At 42.6% G+C, this 26458-nt stretch overlaps 1 protein-coding gene across 1 annotated transcript in view; it reads left to right on the forward strand.

Moving 5' to 3' along the window:
- Positions 1-26458, forward strand: part of CREB5 (cAMP responsive element binding protein 5) — a 217172-nt gene that overhangs the window by 123961 nt on the left and 66753 nt on the right. Inside the window, exons 5-6 of the mRNA XM_055806670.1 lie at positions 21496-21622; positions 23782-23892. Of these exons, the coding sequence (XP_055662645.1) occupies positions 21496-21622; positions 23782-23892 (238 nt within the window). The remainder of the gene's footprint in view (positions 1-21495; positions 21623-23781; positions 23893-26458) is intronic.

Raw genomic sequence — 26458 nt, forward strand, 5'->3', positions numbered from 1 at the left:
AACTATTTGGAGTGTAGATAGGGCTGAGCTGTATGTAGGAAGGGTATGAGTCTGCTGCTTCCCCATGCGGCACTGAGCAACGGAGCGCTGGATTTCGGCAGCAGATCTACATTGGCATGTGTCTCGTGTGCACAGCAATTATCAAATAGGACAAACATTAGATATAATAAGTAACTGATTGGCTCAGGGTCAGATGTTTGGGTTCACCCAAACAATCCCCAGAGGACTTAGAAAGAACTTCTCTATTGCGGGGAGAATAAAAACCCTTCTGTGCCCAAAGTCTTGAGCAGTTCAAGGTGAAATCTGTTTGGACTGTTGGATAACCCCAAAATGGGCACCCCAAAACTGCGCACGTGTTCCTGGGTGAGCCTGCAAAGACTTATAGTGAGTGGCACCCACGCGGTGGGCGAGTTGCACGGTGGACGGATGCCATTACAGACATAGTCCCTAGGTCACAGGGAGAGAGCATCAGGAGAAGCGGAGATCGGGGAACTCGGTTTGTTTAGCCTAGGAAGAGATGCCTAACAGGGGGTCTAACTGCAGCCTTCAGCTACTTACAGGCTAGTTACAGACCGGGCAGGGTCTGCCCCACTTTGCAGCCTGAAGGCAAAAGACAACAGTCACAAGTTTCAGCAAGAGAAATTCCCATGGGACCTAAAGACAGAAAGGCTCCCGCAAAAGACAACAGTCACAAGTTTCAGCAAGAGAAATTCCCGTGGGACCTAAAGACAGAAAGGCTCCCGCAGGAGGAGCGTGGCGAGGCACAGCAACAGGCTAGAGAGATGGTGCAGTCTCTGTTGCTGGAGCTTTTCACACTTTGTTTAGAAAAGTCCCCCAGCAGCCCGCTGTGATGCTGCATTTAGCCCTGCTTGGAGCAGGAGGCTGGACAAGGTGATCTTCAGAGGTGCCTTCTGGCTGAAACGGTTCTCTGGTCCTGCACTGGTGGCAGCGCTGGCTGGCTGTACGGGGAGAGGAAGCAGGAAGAATTTTGATGATGAAAAAGCAAGAAGCAAATGGCAAGAGCATAATGTCATCTAAAGCATATCCCATACCTGCTTGTGTCCACTTTGTTTTGAGAAGTAAGAAGTGTATGCGCTCATGTGGAAGGTGTAACTGGGGACTCTTGAGTTGCTGTGACTGAGGAGAGAGTAAATTACACTTCAAGGTGCTTCATTTCCTGGCTGTCCCACCGTGCTGTAAGTGAGGGTCACCAAAGCTTTAGGAGATGCCTGATAAGCATGCAAAGATAAAATAGGAATCCTGACAACCAGCCATTTTTGTCTGAAATCAGCCAAAATGAAGCCAAGGATCTTTTCAGTTCGTAAACAGCTGAATTAAGTCTCGTTCTCTGCTTGACTAAGTATTTTCTGCTTATAGTCAAGAATTGCAGGAGAACGATAAAATGCTATGAGAAAATCCATCTCTGAGGTATTTCTAAACCAGTCAGCTGTTTAAACACCACTCTTTGCCCCCTCCTTTTTCGTTATACAAAAAAAAAAAAAAAAAAAGGGGTGGGGGTGGGGATTAACCCATAACAAATAAAACTTCTGGGCCTCTGTGGTGTTTTTCAGCATGTTTTGCAAAACTAGGAGAAAAGCTTTGTCCATCACCATGCGAGGGATCCATTTGCTAATATCCCTGTAAGCTCCAAGTATGTTTTACAGGAACTTAGCTAGTAAAAGCTGTTCCCACTATAAAAGTACTGGCACATTAATGCCTTTTTGCAATGAACTCCTTGTCTACCTTATCCTGCGTTTGTATTTGTCCATTAACTAATGACTATCCAATATGCTGTCACTGATATCACATGTAAAATCATACTTTGCCCTTCTGCATGCTCAGTTATTTTATTATTGCAAAATTAATAATTTATGATGGAGCATAACGTAAAGACTGAGGAACAGTCACGAGTTTTCACTGACAAAAGCCTGTGCAGTGACACTGACTGAATCTCATATTCGTCTTGAGCTAAAAGGTTTAGAGAAGGATGTTTTTCCTATTTCAGAGGGTTCCAAAAGTGCAGTCCTGGAGCATACAGCTGGCACATTCCTTACTGTCACGTATTCACCTTGTTTGCATCCTCTTTTCCTGTAATCAAGACAAGCTTTGTCCTTTTAAAGTGCTGTGCCTGATGCTTCAGTAAATGTCAAAGATGATTTTGCACCACTGTCCGATGGAGAGCAAATCCGTCTGAATCTGGACTTGTGGTAAAAACTTCCTGGCTGGAAGAGCTAATCCCCTCTGAAAACAAAACAAAAAGTCCTGCACCTTCCTGTAGAATATACTGTTTTCCTTTTGCCTTGAAAACGGCATTATTATCTAGTTAATTTATTAATGAACCTAATCAGTCTGTAAGTAAGGTGGTTTTGAAAATATCAGTGTTGGTTCTGTTTTTCATTAATACATCGATATTGATGCTCACTTTTGTAACTAGCTGTTAAAATCAGTTAGGAAAAATCTTGGAGAGAAGACATGAAAGAGAGGAATGAGTTGGAATATTAGGTTGTTTCTAGGACAGGAACTGAAGAAAAACAGATTTAACGTTTCTTTTGAGTCATTGGTTTGCTTATTGCAGGTGAGCTGTAACTAACGAGTTATACATGAATAACTTGATGACTTAGTGACTGAAATTAAAAATAATAATTTAGGTTAACTTGATATGACTTAATTTCTTAATAATTCTGTGCAAATAAAAAAGAGCAAAGACATTTTCTGGTTTACAAGAAAATTAACTCTTTAAAATTAGCTAGGTAAACCTCCTAATTAATACGGTATTTCAGATTGGAACATTTACAAATGTTGAAAACTCTGCTTTTCAAAATATCTATTCTTCCTCACCTGTAATACTTTTAATATATAATTTATTAGTGAATTTAATAATTTTGGTCAACCTGAAAGTGCTGCTTTTGGTAAATTATCTATTTTACTGGGGGAAAAAAAAGTCCAGCTCTAGCTTTTGAGCTTGGCTTCAGTTTCCTGCGTAAATCACGTCGGTTACAATGCAAGTGGATTCACTGCAACAAAGTATATTTAATTTGCACATACTCTATAGATAATTGAAGTCTCCTCACATAACTTTAGAGTTTGAGATGACATTAGGAACCTGTCGAAAAAGCTTTTTGTCATTTCTAACATGAGCATGGCACCGTTCATGCTATGAAAGTAAGGAGGTTGCTGCAGAAGAGGCTTTTGCAAGTTTATTTTTTCCAGTGTATTTTCGTCCTCAGGCGGTGTGGGCTGCAGGGCCAGCGATACACTGTGCTATACTTTCGTCATCTCTGCCATCAGTAGAACTAGCTATGAATTACAGTGGCTGAAGAAATTTTGCAAGGTTTGTAAAACTCGAGAATATTAAAGGAGGGCATGTAAATTCATGTCGCTAGGTGCTTGCAGGATTGGAGACTAGATGTCCATAGAAGATGATTGAAAAAACTTGTTTCCTCGCCAGTGACAGATTAAAAATAACTCTTCACTTTAAGCTGCCTGTAACACTGGTTCCAATCTTACAAGACCTCTGGGAAAAATGTTCTTTTTGCTTCAGCAGGAACCTCGTGCGCAGTGACCTAGAGAGTTAAATCTTCTGTTTGCTGCCTGTATTCCCTGGAGTTGCAGCGACTGATTTTGCCTGTCTCGGGTTTTGACGATTTGAAATACCAAAAGGAGTTGGAAGGATTTTCACTGTCACATAGACCTGAGGACTGGTGGTCAGTAGGGCAGGTGTGACTGGACGCCCAAAATTATCATTTCGTTTGAAAATCATGTTCCTGTTCTGATGGGAAATGTCTCAATTATTTTTTCTTCTATTTTGTTTAGGGAAGAGTCAAAAGTTAATGAGGAAGCCTGTGAAACTCCATTTTAAGGTTGCATTCTTTAAGTCATAAAATGAAGGTACTCTGGGTGAGACAAAATATATTAAATATTAAACACAGCATTCAGGATGGCTCTTTCTTTAATGGGCATTTTCCTCAGAAAAGAACACAGATGAAAAATATGTAATCCTAAGTCTAATAGGAAAACTGTCAAAACCTGCCAAATTTGCAGCAAGGTTCTGACTGTGATACACTTTCAGTTGGTGTCATTTTTACCCAGTAACGTGGAGTTCTTGTTTGGTTATTTCTCTCTGTAAGCACAGATATGTTGCTTAAAAAAAAGAAAAAAAAACCAAAACAAAGAAGTCTGAGCAGTTGAACCATATGTTTATATCATAGCTCCTAATGTCAGAATTTTAATTGATTTTCCCATATTCAGGGTTAGGAGGGGGCTGTATCGTGTTCCACGACGTCATAAAAACAAAAATATTTAAAATATGTTTCAAATAAGAGAAGAAAAAATGCTTAACTTAGAAAAGATGTGGGATTCATTAACAAAGGAAAATACTGGCCACAGACCAACGGCAAGCCAAATGTTTTGCCAGCAGTTTGCAGTTCACAGTCATCATTGCATGTCACTCTGCCTCCTGCACCAGCCCCTCCGACCATATATGCCTTCCTTTTAAAGAGAAACCTGTCTGGTTTGAGTTGAATAAATTAATTTGGGTTTACTTAGTTTAAAAACAAAAATACAGAGGGCCCAATTTTATTTCATTATGCCCGGGGGTAAAGCAGTCCAAGGTAATTACAACCGCAGCGCTGGTTGCTCTATCTTAATTAAAGAGGGTTTTTTTTGCACATAGGTTTTTGCACAACATAATAAAATAGTTTGTGGTCTGGCTAGCCTCAGTGTCACAAGAGTGTACTCACTTGAGAAATTGTCCAGCTTTTCCGAAAGCTGAGGCCCTTCCATGCGAGGGGAAGCGTGGAGCTGCTCAGCAGAGCACAGGTAGTTTGCAGTCCTTCCTCCTTGGTGTAAGGGCACCATCGTAAATCCCACAGCAAGCAGCCTTTCATACAGCCTCGTACACTAAGCGGCACGCTTGTCAGCAGCAATGAATGCGGGCTTCAGTAAGTCTTTAAGCAATTAGAAATGTGCAACGCTGGTTACACACCTGTGACCAAACTTCCAAAGTTTCCTAGTAATAGTTTGGGTTGTTTGGGATTTTTTTATTTGGGGGGGGTGGGGGTGTCTACTTTGCAAATAAATATGATTGGTTGCTTAGCAAATCCTTTTAAAAAAAAGGCATCAAAGACATTTAAATAACATACCTGGGAAGATTAAAAAAAACCCCAAACTCAGATCCCAACAAGCATGGCTAAGATGACCTGTTATTAGAAAAGTCAAAGGAGGCATGTTTGCTAGTTGAATAAATCAAGTAGTGTTGTAAAAAGACTGTCTCAGGGATGATTAAGGGTAAGTGATTTTCATTACAACATTAAGTTCTTCTTTCTGTTGTGGTGCTTTTTATATCACATCAAGCTTAGCTATTAACTTACGCTGCTTTAAAAAGCCCCAGCGCCTCAATTACTTAAATCATGACCTGGCGCATTGATTAAGAAAGACAGCAACACAGCCCAGCTTTACTTAATGCTCAGGAACCTGACACAGGTCCTGTCTTTGGGTGCTCTATCTCATGCAGTTGGCAAAACTGGTTTAATTCAGTCTTGCAAATACAAGTGGATGACTCCAGTCAGTTAAATGTCACCGCCTCCAACAAGTTCCCCTCCCCACCCGGTGTTAGGGCTTTCCTTTGAGTTGCACAGCTTCCCCTTTTCTTGGGTTTGGATTCTTAGATATTTAGGGCCCCAGTTGTCCTCAGGCCAGATTGTGGTTTTGCTATCTTGCTCATTTGCAAGGGCAAGGTTCACGAATATTCTGAACTTCCCAAGAAGGGTCTCAAGGAACATCCAAAGGGACCTAGATGCTTTGCTCAGTGACCAGCAATAGAGTTTATTTTATTTCTTTCTGTTGGGGGCATGGATTCTCCTATGGAGAGGCAAGCGAGTTCAGCTTCATCTGCTTGAACTGATGATGAACAGTTTCACCTGAGCTTGCATTTACAGAGGAGAAAGTGCCTGTGGGCTGTGCGTTGTACCCCAAACCAGGACTCCAGCCAAGGGGAGGGCAGCCCGCAGCTGCATTTGGGCTGCTCTGAAGCACCACTAGCAGTGGCTGCCCGCAAGGTAAGGGGAGCTGGAACGTGTGGTGTTTGACAAAGCTGAAGTCTCTTCCAGCGTCCCTAGGCATGGCCCAGGTCCTTGGCAATGCTGGCTGCATAGGGCTGGACTGTGATTACAGACATCTGGGCTTCCTAGAGGTCTTGGTGCCTAGGATGAGATGTGTGTAAATGGGGAGAATTAGCCTGGAGGTGGACCAGAGTGGCTTCCACCGCCCACACCTCAGTTCAGAACATGAAAATAGTGATTTACTTCCCACTCTGTGTGTTGGTGCTGAAGCAACAACATCCAAGTATACTTCTAGAATGCAGCTGCCAAAGAAACGTTTCACAACGAACACAGAGGGGCATCCCTGTGGCAGCCTCAGCTGAGGTGCTAATGATTTCATAACCTGTTCTTTTAATTATGCAAGCTATAAAACCTGCTGAGACTGTTCGGCACGGGGGTGCCTGCTGCCAGGGCAGAAGCCAGGGCACAACAGTGGCTTGACAACGGGTTTGCATGTGGAACGGATCTGTCCTGTGTGTTTTACATACATGGCTTTGAAACTACAAGAAAACAGCCACTTTCCATTTCCATTTGCATTAGAGGCTTCTCATGAATATCTGAAATAGACATTTATTGTGACCATAACCCTACCACAAATTAAAATCAGATCCCAAGTCCCCTGTGAAAAAGAAGCTCATTCTCATGTATGGAGATGTCAGAAATGATACTAAATGACACTTAACTTTAAACCCCAAACACTATGCTTATCCATGGCTTAGGGTTAAATCTACAGTGGAAATAAGACCAGGAGCTAAGCAAGGTTTACAGGGGTGGGGGACGTCCCAGTAGATGTATAGCCACAAGCTAAAGAACAAACAGCTGGTTATATGTGTCTGCCAAATGCAAAGTGTCTTGCATATATATAAATACTGCTGCATTTTCTTCTCTTAAGCCACAGATTACCTTTGTTCCATATCCTGCATAGACCAGGCCAGATTTATACGAGGTGTAATGTTGTCGATTCAGATGGCTTGTTGCTATAGAGAAAGAGATAAAGGCAGATTACCGTGTTGGTCTAAAAGGTACATATCTGAATCATTATTCCTAAACATTCAGTTCTCATCAAATTTTACGTCTAAGCCATTTTAAGGACTTGTTATCTGGTAGATGTTGATATATTATACCAGGGCTAAATCCGTGCTTCACAAAATAGAGACTGTGGGCAGGGGGGAAACAAAAAGATGCTGACTTGCAATCTGACTGCCACTATTCTTTACATTCATCATATTTGCCTTTCCTGTTAAAAAAAAAAATAATGAAAAAGAACGACAACAGAAAACACGGAGCAGAGTGAGTAAGCCATGGCTTCCGACCCCTGGAAACTGGCCATACTCACTGCTGTGCAAATTCCTGCTGCTCTCTGAGCTGAGATCATGCTGTTGGAGATGGCAAGTGTATAGAGCACAGATCTGTATCTTTCTTCCACTGCTAAATATTAACAGTAAAAAATAAATGCAGGTGATGCAACAGGCTTTGGCTAGGCCTCTTTATGTGACTGTTGAGATATTTTAACCAGATCAGTCAAATGTCTGGCTCCCTGTGGGCCAAATCAAATAGATCTGATGTTATTGTAAACTGAGTGGAGCTGACACTTTGTTGTTAGCTGAAGTTAACTTTTTTCACATGTTCACCTGCGCTGTATTGGCGTGGCTAAGGGTAAGTGTGTGACAAACACTTGCTTATTTTACAGGACACATCTAGAAAAGTGCATGTCTTCTCCTTTCCATTCTCCTTCTTCTGCCTCTTCCCCTTCCTAAGCTGACAGTCCTTTTCCCCTGCCCCTCTCCACAGCTCCAAGCAAACAGTTGAAAAAAAAAAGAGAGAGAGAGAAAAAAACCCCCACAAAACCAACTAATGTTTCTTGAATGTCAGCATGCTTTGACTTTGTCAGGCCAGCAGGAGAGACAAATCACATTGTCAGAGGCCTTCCAGTGACAACTTCAGGGTACCAGTTCCCACAGTTTAAATCTGGAAACCCTTAATGCAAATGCTGCAGTCGATTCCAATGGCTGTAGTGGTGCTTGACTGCAAAGTGGTGCTTTGGAGCTGGGTTTTGCAGCATTGGGCAGTCAGCATGAGTTGAAACCAAGCTTGTGTTCCTGTACGGGCTGTTGCCAGACCTGCCTGTCTACGGGAGACTTGGGCCATGTCTAGACGAGCGGCATCACTTCAGCCATGCAAATGCAGCTCGAGAGGTCCTTCTAGCCTGGTCAGCATAACCTTTCTTAAACTATTTTATGCAAAGATGATGCCTCCCTGCTGAATTGTAATGCTGAAAATGTGAGGTGCAAAATCTTGAAGTTGTCCAGTGCTCTCAGAATTTCAAAATTTACCTAATTCATGCTGCTACGCGACTTCCCCTGGCATCGCAGCTTATTCTAGTTAAAGCACTGTTTCAGCAGCAGTTCTCACGGGGTAAGTGGAGGAAAAAAAGAAACAGTGCAAACCGAAACTATGCATGGAGTATGCTTACGGTTCACGTTAAAGACATCAAATAAATAATCAGAAAAAAAAATATTAACAGTGTGTTATTCATACTGCAGACTTTTGGAAATGGACAGGGTGACCCGAGCTTTTGCATGACTTCCCATTGACCATTATGGTCTTTATTCTGAATTGATGCAGTGGATGCTGTCTTAATCTTGAACATAAAGTTCTGGTTTGGGAGAAGAATGTTTCTTCTTTAAGACAATATGTCTCTCAAGACAAAAATAAAATTAAAAACCCCCAAACAGCTGTGAAGTACTAAACCAGAAACATCGGTACAAATTGGAAGGTAAATATGTAAAATAAACTTCTCCTTAGTGCGATGTAGTGTATTATTAACACGCGTAAGTCAGCATTTCGGGGTATAATTTAGGAAAATTTCTTCGTAGGTGTCATATGTTTTTATGAGTCTGATTCTAAATGATTGTATTAGCAGCACTCCTGTGAATTTCAATGGCAAGAGCATCATGCCCAAAAGAACATCTGCTACAGTAGGCTCAGCCTCCCCTTTGCTTTCTCAACTGTGCTGTACATGCTGCACAAGGCAAATATGATGAACGCAAGGAACAGTGGAAGGCTGGATTGCGGATCAGCACGCTGGCTTCAGTGACAGTATCAAGAAGAGCAGCGAGGGTAGAATTTGGCCAATGCTTTCAGGAGAAATGCTGTGAATATTGTGGTGATCCTCCTGCTTCAGTTCATAAGCTAATCACCACCAGGGGTCAGGAGAAAATACTCAGTAGTAGTCCACAGATGTCAAGGTGTAAGGTGGGGATTTTTGGTTTTCTTTTGAAGCGTAAGACATAGATCACTGTCAGAGCTTGTTTTACAGCTAGATGTAATGCATGTTTCATACTGTGTGTTTATGGAGTGTGCGTGCATGTGTGCGTATGAGTGAGATTCCCAGTTGCTTTAAATCCATTGTCTTTGGCAAAGCTGCGTGCTGTACACCATTGAGAATTGGCTCTATTGCTGTTGATATCTTCATGCTTTTCTTATTGTTTCTCAAATTACTGTGCTAACTGGGCTACAGCTCGTGAGGTCTCTTTATTTTTCAGGTTTATATTTCCTCAGTGATATTTTGCTCATAAACAAGCACATTTTGAAGGTCACCAGGTAGACTAATGTGCAAAGCTCTTTAGGAGGGAAGTTTTGAATACGCTTCTGATTCTCTCATTCCAAAGGACAATTCAAAAGACAACAGCAAAATCCCGGTAAAAGCAGTAAAATATTTGCTTTTTCATATTTTATCACATTTCAGCTTGCTTCTATTTAAAACATCTCCTAATAGTAAGTATCCTTTCTGCTATAAGCTAGAGAGTCTAAAAAAAATGCGCTTGGTACCTGACATTACTGACCACTTAGACTTGCTGCTTTTTATTAAAAGTATTGTTAGATTTGTATGCATATTTTTTAAACTAAGATTTAAAATTTACATGATATCTGGAATTTGATCTGTAACTTGAAAGGCTACTGTAGACACAATAAGAATGAAAATGACCCTGAACTGTTGAAAATTCAACTCAGAGCACCCAAAGCGGTAATGACTGCAATAGTAGTTTTGTCGATATTTATAAATCAATGCAAACCAGAAACTGGATGTTTTAATTTACTACAGTTTCAATGTAACTGATACCCTCAATTTTAGAGCTTTAAGCTTTGTGAAGTGCAATGTTATTGCAGGGCATGCATCCAATTTTTAAAACATTATATAGATTGGAGACAGATGAGCTTTTCAGAATTATTTTAGGCCTATTTTGATTGAATGCCTGAGATGCATTTTCCAGTGGAGATTAATTGCATTGATGTGAAAACAAATGAACTCCAACCTCAAAATTAGCTGCAGGTTCATGCTCCAACCAGTACTTAAAAGGGAGGGAGCGGACACAAATAGTGACTGGAAATTATGATGACAATATACACTTTGTTGGAGGAGTAAAATAACCTTTTTTCAATGCCCGCTCTTTTTTGCTCTTTCTTTTAGCGTGCATGCATGCGTAGGGAGAGAAATTTTCCCATGTATCTGTGGTTGCACGTGAGTGGACAGTGGCTTTTACTAGCTATCACTTCTTCTCCTTGCACGCTGCTGGAAATCTTTGCTGGTCTGTGTTGGCATCTAAATGTCAGTGACATCTTCAGCAGCTGCTACCTGTAGTGCTTCTGTCGTTGCCATGGGGCATTTCTGGAGCATACTGCTCAGGGAGACTGTTCTGGGGGACTTTATTAACAAATAGCAGCTAACACGGTTCTATCCTTCAGTGATACTGGCCTTAGCTATGTGAAAAATACTGTAGATGAGTTTGGGATTCTTGTTTACTCAGTTGATGCTCTCAGTCAGTAGTAACTCCCGTTGAGGTGTAGGCAGAGAAGGCAAAGTGAGCTCTTTAAATAAGGAGAGCAGACAGCACTAGCTTGGAGCTGATCTCTGTCGAAGCACAGCTGCAGCAGTTCTCCACGACTTTGTTCTTTCTGCCTTGAGATTCACCTCTTCCCTGTGCTTGTCATCATTTGCGCTAATACAGCTGTCAATTGGGATTTTTAGCATGTTTAAGAGATGAAGCACGTGCAAAAGTTCCTCCCAGGAAATGGCATACATTCATTTTGATCTCTATGAAAGTTTGAAAGGAATCAGTGAAGTGGGTTTGGGGTGGGAAGAGGGTCACTGAAGATATATAGCTATTTGGCAGCTCGTAAGATATTTTTACACCTGGAGGTGACTTGCTAAACAGATAATTGCGAGTACATCCTCATGTATGTACTCCTCTCCCTCCTCCCCCACTGCCACCCACTGGAACAACCAGCAGCTTTGAGACACTGAGCATGTTTGGGGCTGTGACCGTGGTGGGCTACGCACAAGTGCTAACTTTCCTCTGGGGTGTCGAGAGCTTGGCACCACAGGAGCACGTGCAGAGGGCAGAAGTGCAAGGGAGGCAATGTACGTTAAAAAGCCCAGACAAAGTATCTCTATAGTATTCTTGTTGAAGAATGTGTTTTGGTCTGCCACTGATGCCATATGTCATCAGAGACTTTTCCAAGCTTACAGTTTTCTACTATTGTACTGATTTGATGTTTTGTTTAAGTTTGTGCTTTCTCATATAATGTCTTTCTTAAAGACTTCTTTCTACGGTATGTGTTACTTTTATAGTATTTTTGGTGTTGAGGGTAGAGGTTAAATGTCAGTAAATAAATCATCTCACACGTATATACCTACTTGTTTTCCTCACTAGTGACTGTGGGCATACTGCTTTCCATAGTGCATACAACACAGTTGTGTCTTGTCAATGTTAGACAGACTGAATCTGCCAGTGTTTTCATCTGGAGTGTTTTCATTAGTCAATATTTTTCCAGCAAAATCGTGACCAAATCAGTGCTCCAGGCCCAACCATAGCATTGTGGCTACATGTGCTATGAGTTGTATTGCTACATGGTCTTAAGACCCAGTGATGTTTGGAAGCGCTGTCTAGAGTACAAGCTTTGAGAGCTCTAGACTGACAAAAATGAATAAGAGGCTGATGGATGGCATTTTATTCATTGTCACGGGTATGGAACTGCAGGAATGTAAAGATTCAGATTAATTCCCACCACCACCACCACCACTGTTTTTTTTTTTTTTAATTGCTGGAAGCTCCTTCTGGGGTGCACTGTGTTTTTCTGTTGAGTACCCACAGCAGTTGTGTTTCCGTGGGCGCTTAATTTGGGTGCCTGAAGTGACTGACCATGACCAGAGTCCAGATAAGCAGGAATGTGGTGTTTGAAGTCAGGACCCTTTTCCCAGCTACTTTGAGCACAACAACCTTCCCCCTCCAACTTTTACAGTGTTGGTTGTGGGGGCAGATGGGGGGATGCTGAGGAAGAAAGAGTTGAGAGATGTTAAGCCCTCCAGAGCGTAAGGTCTCCATAGCAGTCCTGCCTGCCTGCAGGCGTACGAGAAGGTCAGCAAGTCCATCTTTCTGAGACACACAGGCAGGCAAACTTCTCTGAAACACAGGGACATGAAACTGCTGCCGCAGCATCCATCATCCTGTGGAGGACAGTGAAAACATGTGCTGTCATCTTTGACATTTTAATTGAAAAGAAAGCTTACACAGATTTCGACCTTAAGCAGTGTGTTTATACAAGTGTATACAGAGAAATAATCTGTCAGTTCAGAGCAGGCTCATTGCTATAGGAGTTGGTTTAGTAACTGAACAATCCAACATTAGCTCACACACCTTGCCTTGTTCCATGCCTCAATAATTTTTAGTAGAAATACTTTGCCTAGAGGCATGCAGTTATTAAAAAAGAGGCTCAGCTTGCTTAAAGTCTGGAATTATTAGCTCATGGTAACAAGCCTGCACTGGAGAAACTGTTGGTTCTTTGTTTTCATGACTTTGCTGTAATTCACCGTCTTTTTTTCAGAGACAAACTTCTGCTTTGTTTGGGAAGTTAAAAAAAAAAAAAGAACAAAAAAAAAGGGAAAATAAATCACTTCAAAAACATTCTTTTTTTCATTTTCATTATAAAGGAGGGTTTACAAACTTCTTTTATCTTATACTTCTATTAAATTGCGCTGGTCCAAATAATGAGGGTAAACAGAAAGAGAATTTTGAGAAATTTGGTTTACCACATTTCCAGTATAAGGATCTGTTGGTATTGAGTACTCACGGAGAGCTCTCCAAATACCCTCTCAGCCCTTTAAGAGTAAAAGGAGCTTTTTTTTTCTTCTGCAACCTACTATTCTTTTCAGATGCAAAGTTATGAAGGTCAAATAAAAGCTATTTGCAATGCTATAACATGTTTGCAAATGGAGTCACTTGAGTAAACGAAGGCTCCGGCACCATTAGGTAGCACAAACCCAGCAGAAATGTTAGTTGGTGTTCAGTTGTCACTTTTGTCTGGATGCTGGAATTAGGTTCCTTTCCAGCTGTTTAACCTGTTGACATTTTTCCTCAGTGAGTCTTAAATTTTCAAGTTTTCTTGAATTTGCTTGCCAGGCTGGAGTCTTAAGCTCGACCCTTACAAAGAGTGGACATGTTAGAAAGCGTTTGTGTAAGCTTTATTGCTGTTATTATTCCTGGTTTTAAGTCAGCTGCCATGTGGTACATTTGTGCATTATTGCTACCTTCTTTCTTCAGTGAAAACTGATACACATTTATTTGTGGTGATGCAAAATAATTTGTTTTCCTGAAGAATTAAGCTTTGTGCTGTCTGAGCTGGGAGGCCACAACAACAGTGGAATCAGTTTGACAACATTGCTTGCTTTTATGATCAAATCATGTTTATGCTGCAGTGTTTTGGTTTTATCCCACTTTTTTATATTATTACAAGAATGTGTTTTTATATGAGCTAGTTCTTTACAATGCCTTGAACCTGCCTTTTGCAGTGTTTCCTTGTTTTGCTTTAACTATGCTGTTATCCTCCATGTATCATTTGTGAGTTCCAGCTGTGTGTCTAACACTGTGCAGAACATAAACTCTGAGTCTAAGAAACCATTCTAGCTTTTCTTATTTTTCTTGTAATGGGTCAGGCAGTAAGACCCAGTGAAATATTTAGAGGGAAGGGAAGACTGAAACCAGCAGTTTCTAAGACCTGTAAGAGCCAAAAGGCAAATGTTAATGGGTTCTGTGAGGCTTCCAAGGACCTGCTGGTCGTTGTACTTATGCTGAATTTGCAGAGTTTCCTTAAACGTGTTCAGGAAATACAGGTGGCATTAGCACAATTGGAGTTTCTAAAGGCAAGATTTTTCATTGACTATATCTTTAAATAGTTTGGCACACTAAATACTTTATAGCAGTGGGGCTGCCAATTTGTGGGGCTTTTCTCCTAGAAGCTCGGGTGAGAAGTACAGAATACTTAACAAATGTTGGAGGCATCTTTCCACAGGTTTCTAGTGTTTTACTGTAGGTATACCCATTCCCTGTCCTTTTTTTGTTGTTGTTGGGGTTTTGGCTTATTCTTTCCCTTTAGGTAGATGTTATCTCACTGCAATTGAAAAGAAATGAGCACGAACGCATTTCTGATGTAGTTGCTTTGTTCCCAGTGAACAGCTTCTCAAGGGGTTTGTGAATTGAGACTTAACATCTCTTTGCTAACTTTTGACTTTGTCAGTATCATTTTGCATCTGTATGCTGCATCTTGCTCCTTTTGTGATGCTTGTTGCTGAATTCCTTCTACCTCTTGCCAACATATAGCTTGTTATCTTAATTGTGCCAGCTCTCCTCAAACACTTACACGGGCTTTCCCTTCACTTCTGAATCAAGCTTCTTGTCTTTAAGACTTTTTGCAGTTTAGCTTTTATCTTATCTCAGTCCTCCAGTTTCTCTTTACAGTGTCAAGCATCACTTTAACTTTGCCAGTGTCTTTACCGTCAGCTAGTTTCTCTTTCACAGACTGAAATCTCTTCTTGTCCAACACCGGGGAAATACCTTAAGGTAACACATATATGAAAATATATGCACAGCCTGTTTAAAAATCTCTACAGAAAGCATAACTTTGTCTGGATGCTCCCCAAATCCTCTTAAGTTACGAGCCACAGTTTTCCCTCTCTAGAGTGTTGCCCTTCCTGTGTCTCAATCTTAGTTACTCCCTTCCTCTTGCAAACTTCCTCGATCCTGCATTTCTAAGTATACGAGTTAAAAAACATACAAAGAAACAAAAAAGCAACGAGAGGACTGCCACCTAACTGTCTCCACTTCTTTAGCATATTTATTTGCTTGTGTGTTCTATCTCCATCTTCTACTTTTCATCTGTTTTGTGTCTCTAGATTGTAAACACACTGTGTAAGAATTGTCTCTTATCTGTGTTTATACAGTGCCAGGCTCAATGGGGTCCCGGTCCCGACTGGGACCTTTGGGCACCACCACAGTATAAATGTCTGCTACTGATAATAATAATCTACCCACATCATGCAGATGTCTGAATTGTCTGAGAAATACAAACAAGGATCTTTACTAGGTTGGCAAAGAGCCATTAATTTTAGGTGCCAGTTTTCTTTTCTCCTGAATATAGTTTGGCTCCCTGAAAAATCTGGTGACACAAACCTCCCACTTCTTGGAAAGCTTGGCTCTCTGGTGATGTAGTGATTAAAAGATCATTAAACATGGGATATGGCAGGTCAGGTGAGGTCCCTGCAACTATGCGAGGTATTCCAAGTACTTGTCTGATGCTTTGTTGTTGCTTTCCTTTCTGTTTGTTTTCTCATTCCTCCTCTGAATGACGAATGAATAAATTGAAACTAGGCAGGACTGCCATACTTTTTAGGGCCAGGGCGCACCTTAAACAACGGGCCACAAATGAAGAAAGCTATAATTGGATTGATGAGCTTAAATAATGGCACTGTGGATCAAACAACAGCCGACCAGCAGTAAGTGAGGCAGCCTCTCCAGTCAGTACACTTTTCTCAGCTTAGAACATCCTTTCCAAATCTTTCCTCTCTGACTGGATTTTTGAAATACTGAAGGCCCAGGCCAGCACTTGGGTCATACTGTGGCCTCAGTAGCTTCTGTGGAATGGGTCTGCAGCTGGTCTGTAGCACTACGTGCTCCAGTGAACTTTTTAGCAATGAAAACTTCAATTGTGACAATACCTGGTTGTCCATCAGACATTCAGAAGGTAGGCTGTTGCCGACTGCGCTCGTTCTTGGCATGGTGGTCTACTTGGGTGCTTCAGCCTGAAAGCCACCTAAACCACATGCACATACTGCCATACCTTGAAAAGATCCTGGCTGCTGGTATGCAGTGGTTGCTCCTTATTACATTGATCCTAACAGTGTCATTGCTGCCTTATTCACCTGTGTCTCCCTGTTGCTTCCACTTGCTCTCCCTCATTTTATCCTTGGTCTATAAGCTTTTTGGGGCAGGACCTCATCCGTAGTTTTTAAACCAAGGCTTCTAGGCAGTGTTTGAATAAATAAATATATATATATGTGTGTGTGTACATACATATATATACATGCATATATATATAAAAATGATGAAAGTCTGGGCAAGTCTGTGTTGCGTAACTGGAGTGTGGTGCAGAAATCCCTGAGCCAGTGCTGACCCAACATGGCAAATTGCCACCACAGCCAGCCACCTGTGGGTTGCTCCTGTGTGAGCTGGTTGGGTCTGGAGGCCATAGAAAGTCAAGAGATGAGTTCCTTTGCTCCAGTGCAACTCCGTATACTTACAGCTTTACTTTTTCCACACCAGGGATAACTAAGTAGAAGAAACTCGGTTGTGCTGTAGGTATTGTTGCTGACTTTGCATGAATGCTACATGCAGGAGAGTAAGGAGCAGGAGAGAGGTCATGGTAAGACCCACTGACCCGCAGTGCTTTACCATAATAGAAAACTTGCTGCAGTGGTGCTTTAAATAGCGTCAGTCCTTCCGCACGCAGCCCCAAATGATCTAAGTGAGTATGAACCCAGTCTCCTGAGACCTCAGCAGCTAATAGTCATCTGCAGAAACTGTTCTTGAAGACTACCAATTAAGAGAACCCTAGTCTTTTAATAGGTGAATGTAGTATTTAGTCATCAGACAATCTAGAAGACTGGGTCATATAGGTGTTGCATCATAGCAGACAGAATATTTGGTATTAATCAAGAAAGCCCATAGCAAAATACGTATCATAGATATTTGATTACATTAGTGGAGTTATCTTTAATCGTTGGACAGAGTCATATGATGGAACATGGTCGAGTCACCACAGCTTAGCGGGGTTCCGCCCATCTGTTTAAATGTTAGTGAGGATGACTCATGGTGTTAGCACGACCGTGCAGAGGGAGGGGAGCCAACGTGCTCAGTTACAGCAGCTTGGCTAACACGTGGTAGTTCACTAAGCCACTGTAACCCTACCCATCCAGGCCACGCACACCCAAAGGGATAGTGTACCAGTGCTGACTGAGACCCCATCCTGCCCAACAGTGGGCTCCTGCTGGAACACAGTGAAAATTCTAAAACTGGGGAAAAACCCTAGGGATGGCCAGATTTTCAGTGAGGTTGAGCACCTGCCAGTTCTCTATCTTATCTGTCCTTCATTTTTGGGCTGTTTGCCCAACAACCCTATTCATTTAGCAACACAGGTGCCAAGGAATTAAAATCCCTCAGTCAGCAATATTGACTGACAGGCTGCAGGCAGCACCTCCTCAGCATTTACAAAGAGAGGAGCAGAGTTGACGTGTCCAACATTAAAAATAACAATTATAAACTCTCACTGACTTTCTTTGCTGCAGGATAGAAAGCAACAACAAAAGAGATTGTGTTGTCCTTGGAAGGAGAATAAATGTCTTAGACAAATTGAGTATCTCAGCCTGTACGGTTCTGTGCCATACACGTTCCCCGAGCTCTGCACAAGTGAGTGCGCACGAGCACGGGCTAATTGATGACCTGTATTCAATGTGGAAGCAATAGAAGTATCCATGAGTACTGGCCAATGTCAGCTTCCCCGATGGGGAGCGGAATCTGGTGTGCATTATGTAGCACTTTTATTGGTGGCAGGAGCGGTGCAGACTTTTCAACAGAGGGTCAACCTTGAAGCGCAAGGTTTCTCTGACTGCTCTGCACCTCTTTGCAAAAACACACTTGGGAACGGACTAGCAGGAGCGTAGCAAGAAAAAATACCTGAAGTGCTGAGGATTTTTTTTCCTCTAGCCAAGTGTCAAGCACATGCAGAGCCCCAAAATGAAGCAGCATTAAAGGTGAAACCGGGGACAACAAGGAGGCTTCTTTGCCATTTTAATAAATACCAATAATTCCCTTTTGCCCAAGTCCCATATTCCCAAACTCATTAAAGCAATTTTGGAAATTTTTTTGGCTCTGGGACATATAAACAAAAGTCAAACCATGTAGTCCCTTGAGAATCACTTGCAGAAATTGCATAGGTCAGGCCAGAATAAGTTTCTGTCAAACAGCCTAACACCTAAGCTTATTATGAAACTGGTGAATTGTACAAAGGGTCTGTATGTGGGACAGTCTCAGAATGAATAAAAGGTCGGTGGGGGCTGTTGTCATGGTACTTGTTTTACTTTGGTCCCAGTGAAAACTCAGGTGATGTTTTTATTGAGTGCATTGCTCCTGTTAGCCAGCACAGTTCCCGTAGGCTGTGTCTGAGCTGGTGGGCCCAGAGGGCTTCAGGGCCCCAGCAGGCGGGTGGGTGGGTGCACACCTCAGTCTTGTCCCAGGACAGGCGTGAGTGCACCAGTGCTTTCTCCTTTCCTGCCCACTCTTCTCTGCCTGCTTTCCTGGGAGGGGACCCAGGGTGCACCCCCAGCAGGGACCGTAGCACACTCTCTTCTGCTCCTCAGCTGCCCCAGCACGGGGGTCTCGGCCCTTCTGTCAGGCAACCGTCACAAGGACTTTCCAGTATGAAACAGGGAAGATCCGTTTGAACTTGTCTGTTGCTTTGCAGGGCTGTAGCTGCAGTGAGGATGGGCTGGTGGGGAGTGGAATCTGCTTGTGGGGGTCACCACAGCCTCTGGAAACGAAACCGAGATAATTCCCTTCCTCACATCCTGCCTGGTACCTCCTCACTTTTTTATTTTCAAAGGGTCACCGAATCTTGCTTTTCATGCTGTTTTGACCCTGCCCTAATGACTTGTCAGTCCTCTTGTGTGGACGAGTGCCGGTACATGGAGCAGCTGTGTTTTAGGTGGAGAGTAGGATGGGTCAGGGACCGTGTACTGTAAGTATGTTTTCTGAGCTCATTTTTCCAGCCCTACATCCATTCCACTTACAGCACCTCCAGAGCTCCCCAGGTGCAGCCTTGTGCTGAGCTGACCATAGAGTCCCCTATCCCAGAAGCTGATTCATGCTCCCTCACAGAACTCCTTGCACCCTCTCACAATGGTACACCATGTATTTGGGAGACATTGTCTTGAGTTTCTTTGGGGGGGTGTGGAGATGTAAAGTACATCATATTACTCCATCAGCAGATAGCCAGGGAGGCATAGGAAGAGCTTCTTGTCTGTGTCTGAGATACATTTGTTGTTTTGGTTTTTTTCTCCCCCTTCTGAATGAGGACTGTATGTGTCGAGGAGGATTTTAAAAACATCCTTCAAAACACAGCCCTTTTCTCTCCATGGAGAACCAAGACAAAAGGATGGGTTCAGTTGTGTGCAGCTGCTAAAGAGAAGAAGGCAGCTGAGGGCAGAGGGATGGGAGTAGCAGGGGTGTCTGGGTACGAGGGGGTAGGCAGGGCAAGGATTTTGAGGTGGCATTTGTTGGGACAGAAATGTTTCTGGGGGGAACGGGCTTGAAGAGAGGAGGATGGAAGGACTGAAGGTCTAAGGATGGGGAGTACTGGGGAGTTTTAGGGAAGAGGGGATTAAGTGGTTTGAGTGCTGGGCAGAGGAGGATGAGACTTGTAGGTTAGAAGAAGTTGGGCTTGCCGTGAAACAAGCACCTCCACTTTGGGAACCTGGATGTGGTGTCCTCCATATGGGATGTCTGTGAATTCCATTGCTCACAGCTGTTGGCCTCTTTGCTTGCTGTTAGATAAATGGAACTGACAGCTGAAGGTAGAGGAGGTGTGTATGTGTTCATGATTGCCAGTATCACTTACGGTTGGAGGGGCAAGAAATAAAGCCCCATCATTTGGTGTGACGTGGTTCAGACCACACGGAAGAAGTGGCTGTCTTCCCCCTTGCAGCTCTCAGGTTATGACTCTACTTCCCTGACTGGACCAGCGCGATTTCGAGGCTTTTATGGCTAGTTGTGGATTCATCACCGAATCAAAGTGTGCGTCCGCCAAGGCTGAGAATCGACCCTGATGTTTAGAGGCTCCAAACGTCTTTCCATGCTCCCCCCTGCAGAGGCCATTCAAGCTCCCAGACTATGGCCCCTTCTCTCCGGTCCTTCTCATAACTTTAGGGGTATCTCTTCTGACTAATAAACAATGTAAACCACATACTATACTAGAGAGCATCCTGCTCTGTGAGAATTTAAAGTACTAACTTGTACTAGCAATGTTTGTTGAGATACTGTATGTGGAAGCTTTCTTATTTTCATGCTTTTTGAAATGGTAACAAGTTGTATTTACCCCAAACTTCAAGCAACTCATACCTTCTTCAAAACAAACCAAACCAAACCAAACCAAAAGAAGCTGATTAATTTAACTAACTCCCAAGACCACACTCTTAAAGGCTATTTTCAAAGAGCAGTCCCAGCTTTGTTTAATCCATTTATTTTATGATTCTTCTCCTTTGTGAGTGGGCCTGCTTTCTCACATGCACTCTTTTCCCTGTGCTGTACTTAGAAAAATCCTTCTAAATCTTTTGAACTCATTTTGCCAAAATAACTCACTCTGCCTTTTTATAGTCCGTACTTTTTGCCTTTACAACCTACTTAATCTGAATGTAATTTGGCTAATTTTCTTTCTTTTTTTTTCCATTTTCTGTGCCCTGGTGACATGCTAACTTGTAAAATCAGGAATCGCTTTGGAACAGTTTCCCAGGCAGGAATATCAAGAGTGAGATGAATTACTCATTTTAAAGTAGTTTATTTACAGGTGATAAAATTTCAACATTAATTTTAAGTGTCACATTTTCTGTCATAGTCTGCAAAACTATTATCCAGATATTTTTGTTCCTGAGGGCTGAATTTACAGCAATGCACTGGTGCAGCATGCCAGGAGATTTTCCTGCTTTGTCTGTAGAAACCTTTTGCTGGCCACTGTAAGATGCAGAGGTGCATAGACTGAGATGGCTGTTAGTATTACATTCATGCTCTGTCAGATCAACTATCCTGGTGCTTTAACTGATAAATGGCAGAGGGAAGGTGATTCATCTCTTTCTGGAAATCTTTCTGTTCTACTCATTTATGCAGGAGAGGACAAATGCTGGATTGGCTTATCTGTGCCTGCTTGTCTAGAGTTGCCTGTGCATAGCAATGGCTGGCACGGTAAGGCTTGTTTTGGTCTCCATAGCCCATGACACCTTTCTTTCCTTTTCTCCTAGGCCTGTCCCAGGTTCTCTGTCCTCACTACTGCATCTACACAACCGACAAAGACAGCCTATGCCTGCCTCTATGCCTGGCACCCTGCCCAACCCTACCATGCCTGGATCTTCTGCTGTACTCATGCCTGTAAGTTTTCTGGTTTGGGTTTTTCGTGGGGGAGGAAGGTTGGTTTTTCGCTCGATTCAGCCTATGCAGAGGTGAAAGTGTGCTGAATTTTCTAAACCGTCAAAGTGTAACGAGTTAAGGAAGCTGGACTTCTTTCACTGCTTCATCTTACACAGGAGCATTTCTGGTGCAATTAATGGCATGTTAATTAGTATGAGAGTGGTTAGAAATGGTTTACATGAGACTACAGTTTCTGGTTCTCACACTTAGTCTTGTAGGTGAGATCAGTATGTCTGCGCTGGAACAAAAAGATTTTTCTGAAGTCAGACAAAACTGGAAAAGCTATGTACATAAGTTATGCCAGTGAACTCCAAGTAATCCTCTTGTTTGTGGGAGATAACCAGCTAACAAGAAAGAAATGTAACTTACTTTTCTGGCCCGGTAACTTGCACTTAAACAGAATTCACTCATGATTGCCGCTCATCTTACACTCATTTCTGCAGAGGTGGGAATATTTCCCATCTTCTGGGAGACCAAGGGGTGCTTTGCAATTGTATCTTCAAATTTTTGAATTATCTTAACTACCCTTTCAATATAAAAGGTTCAGGCAGATGAGGGGTGGAGATGAGTAAGGATAGCACGGGGGAATGGGGATTGGGAAAGGAGAAGTTTCTGTTTCGTTCCATGGTGCTTGGTTTGGAAGACGACCTGAGAGCAATTGACCATGGGAGGGAGGAAAGCACTGCTTGTTCTGGCTTTGCTGGAGCAAGGAGGACACTCCACCGGGCTACAAAGATTCAGGGTTGGCTGCTTTTTGAGCAGTCATTAATAAGTTATTAATTCATAACTCGTCAATAAGGCTCTCCTGGAATATGAACCAGGAAGTTCAATGAAAATAACATATGTCACTGTGGGCAATTTTTTTCCCAGCATGATTCCTAAGGGACCTGAAACGGAGCTAACATCCTGCTTCACTGTAAGCTCAGGGGCTTTGGGTTGCTGCGGGGGAGCCCTTTGGGCAGCTCTGCTTGCAGACAAGCAGGGTGCTCAGTCTGAGGGTCCCAGAGGTGTGTGAGCATGAAAGCGAGACAGACCCTGGCAGCGCTGGCTGCCCTGGCTCCAGCTCCTGCCCCACAGCCCTCCTGAAAGGTCTGCAGAGGAGGTGGCAGTGGGAGCTGATCCTGCCCCATGGGAAGGGTGAGGGTCCCTGGCAGAGGCAGCTTCTGCCTGCCAGTGAGCAGTGGCCTCTTGTCCTCTCCCCCAGGCCCAGCACCCATCCATTCTTGCTGGGATCCTGGAGGGTAGGAGTCAATACCTCACCACAGAGCACAAAAACTAGCTCCCCTCCTCGGAACTGCTCAGGGGGATCCAAAAGCTTCTTCCTTGTATGAGCTAACGATTCAAGGGATGGCCCAAAGCAAGGCAGGATGAGCAGCTCTCGCGAAAGCGGCACCATAACCCTACTTACCACCCCTACCAATTAGCAGGGTAACAGGGCTTGCCTCTTTTCGGGGAAGGCACTCCAGGAAATTATTTCACCTAGGCCTTACTGCCATTAGTTTGTCTTGGAAATCATATCCCCACCCCCCCAGCCTAGTGAGATTAGCTTGCAGAAAGGGCTCTGAGTAGCCGGGAAGAGTTCTGCTTTGTGTTTTGCTATCTCAGCAGTACATGAAAGCTTCCTTTACAAGACGTACGGAAAACTCTTCTTAGCTGAGCGGTTTGAGTGAAGGAAAAAGAGCCAACTTGTTTTCCATATACTCAAGATTATAGATTTTTATTTATGTTTTTAACAAGCTAAGTTGGGCTGCACTGACAGGGGAAGCTACGACTTTATACAGTGATGCTTTTAAAACCACTTAACTCCGAGTGTTGTTATACTGGAAGGGAGAAAATCATTACAAAAAAGTACAAACCTGGGTGGCTGGTACATTTGTTTAGTAAAGAACCCTTTTTCTGTATAATTGGCTGTGAGTTTTCAGGGCCGATTCTGATGAAACACACGCCTGTGTGCATACACACATGCAATTCACGACACAGATTGTTATTTTTCCAGTCATGACTTGAAGAAATAAAGCTGAGTCCATTTAAATAGAAACTGAGCGTAAATTCTTGCAAATGTCTCCAGATGTTTTCAAAGCTTTTTTTTTTCTTTTTTGCTTTTCTTTTTGTTTTATAAGATGGAGCGACAAATGTCAATGAACTCTAACATCATGGGGATGCAGGGACCGAACCTCAATAACCCGTGTGCTTCACCTCAAGTCCCCCCAATGCATTCAGAAGCCAAAATGGTAAAAAGAGAATTTTTTTTTACAAAATCTTTTCTTTTCTTATATTGCTCTTGCATACTGGTTACCCAGACAGTGGGGGATGTAGCCAGACACTGCTTACTTCATTCTTAGTCATATGTTATACTCTTTTTTAATATGCTGCAGTAAATTGCCTTTGTGTCTATGAACTTTCAACATGCTCCTAGTCCTAGCTGAACTCTTCGTGAGAAGGAACTGAAGTGAAGGGTGGGTTATCTGATTCGTACTGTGTTAAATAAGACTTTTGGTGCAGATTAATGGAATTTAAGCAGATGGTCCGGCTAGTTCTCTGATGGTGCCTGTGCTCCACAACTTGGCTTGAAGAAAATTAACAGTTAACAAAGAGTGAAGTAAAAAGCAGTGGAGTGTACATAGTCTTTGTTTTTTCCAGAGAGGTGCATGGTCTGTCAGAGTAATGGCAGTGTTAGAAAAGCAGACCAAACAATGTATATAAAACTGAGATATTTTCTTTTGCTTGAGTGCAACAGAGGTGTTGCATTAAAAAGAAGAGTCAGAATTTGGACAAAAATATTGTGTTTATACAAGTGAAATGTCTTAGTGTTTTTTAAAGTTGTTGTATGTCTTGTTGTATGTACAAAGTCAAGGCTTCTCGGGCGTATGTACTGGTGTAGGATTAATGTAGGTAAGCTAAACTATAAGTGGGCATTTGTGAGTTTTCCCCAGCTTTATATGCACTGTCATGAAGGCATTTGGCACTAATAACCCCTGGAACCAAGTTCATCAATGTAGAAACACTTAGGCTTTTTCAGTTTCAGAACTGCCATTTGCTGGCTAGTGGAAATACAAGGATAGGAGTTTAACTCTGTAGGATTTTTATCCTCTCCAGATAGCTCATCCTAGTGGAAAACAGGAGTAACTTCACTGAACTTCTTTCAGTGGCATTTCGCCAAAGTAAAATTGTCATAAGTGAGAGAATGAAATCAAGCCGACGAAGATTAAGCAACCACATGTTTTTATATATTTCTACTTTGCATGGCTGGTACAGCTTTTAAAGTTGTTGTCATCTATCCTGAGGCAAAGAAAAATATCATCTTGTCTATAGGTATGGTGCGTGCAAGAGATTCTGGATTAAGAGCAACAACGTATACAAGTTTATTCTATCCCTGTTTTCTTAGACTGGATAGGTCATGCCTTCGCCTCACTGTTGGTCTGGGTTAGGCTGTTAACCCAACCTCTGTTAACACCCCGTCTGAAACCACACTCTGTAAACATGCAGCCAGTTGGCCAGAAGAAAAGCGATCGCCAAAAACGCTGGCTTCCCCAGCCAAGGAAAACCTGTGGTCAAGGGTTCTCTCTCTGCCGTACCACACAGTGACGGTGACATGCCAAATGGCAACAGCATCTGCAGCAGAGCTTGTTAAAAACTTTTTGGAATAGGCAAGTGTTTTTTTCAACGCAAGCATAGATGAGCCAAGCTAAATACTCCTTGGCTGAATAAATCTAAAACTGGCATCTGTTTTGGGGGCTAAAGGTTCTGGAGTTTATGCTCCCCCTGCACCCCCTGCCTTTTTTTTACTGGAAGTGTGAGGCTACTTAAGAACAAGATTAAATTATTGGTGCATATGGTGAGAATTCTTTGCTTTAATGGCTGAAACTGTACATCAACACAAATTACTTTTTAATCTGGATAAGCAGGTTTTGTCCCTAAACCTAACGCGTGAAGGCATGGTTCTTTCAGACAGAAATTGCTGTTGGTTCCAAAGCACAGTGTGGGGAACGAGCAGCGCCTTTGCTGCTCAGGGGCTTTCTGCCCCTCTCCAGAGGTGGAAAAAAATCCACACGCGTTAACTCTTAGGAGTAAAAGGCATCATTCAGAGCTCCAGAACCTTTCTTCTTTTGAAATACAAGTGTTGTCGTTTTTTTAATATTCTATATTCTAGTTTTATACTTTGTTTCTATGTGAGCACACGTGTAATGCAAAAGGCCTCTTCGTTTAGCCACTGCTTTGAGGAATACGAAGCTATCAACAATACTCTGCCTGAAGACGAAGCGGAAGAAATGTAGGAAATATTCAGAGAAAAATTATTTCTTATGCGTAAGCTCATGAATTTTAAATCAGGATCATCTGTATTACAGGCGTGTTTGTTCTTATTTACTATTTCACTTTACTTCGTGCTCAAAGCGTGAGACTTCACATACTCTGTTGACTTTTTTTAGAAAGCTGAAAGTGAGGGTGCTTAGTAGCTTTCTGGATTGCATCCTGCATTAGGAAGGAATTTCAGATTTCACTGGATTCTGCTAATGCTGTTACTGCTGGTGCATCCAGCACTGCTTATTTTCTCTTTGGCTGGCCCCATTCTGTGAAGACTATATGTCTTGAACACTAGACGGTTGTCTAAGCTGCTTGTAGCTAATGCCTGCGGTAACTGGAGAAGTTTGGGGGACTTCAGGTCTGATTCATCAGCCATGGCAGGTGGATCAGCATTTTATTTGTGCCTACATGAGAGAATGCAGGACAGGCTTCTCTAGATGTGAGACCAAATCATTCTGGCCTCATGAAAGTATGTACATGAGCAATGCAAGCATG

The sequence above is a fragment of the Falco peregrinus genome, chromosome 5 (genome assembly GCF_023634155.1).
Source record: "Falco peregrinus isolate bFalPer1 chromosome 5, bFalPer1.pri, whole genome shotgun sequence".
NCBI classification, from domain to species: Eukaryota; Metazoa; Chordata; class Aves; order Falconiformes; family Falconidae; genus Falco; species Falco peregrinus.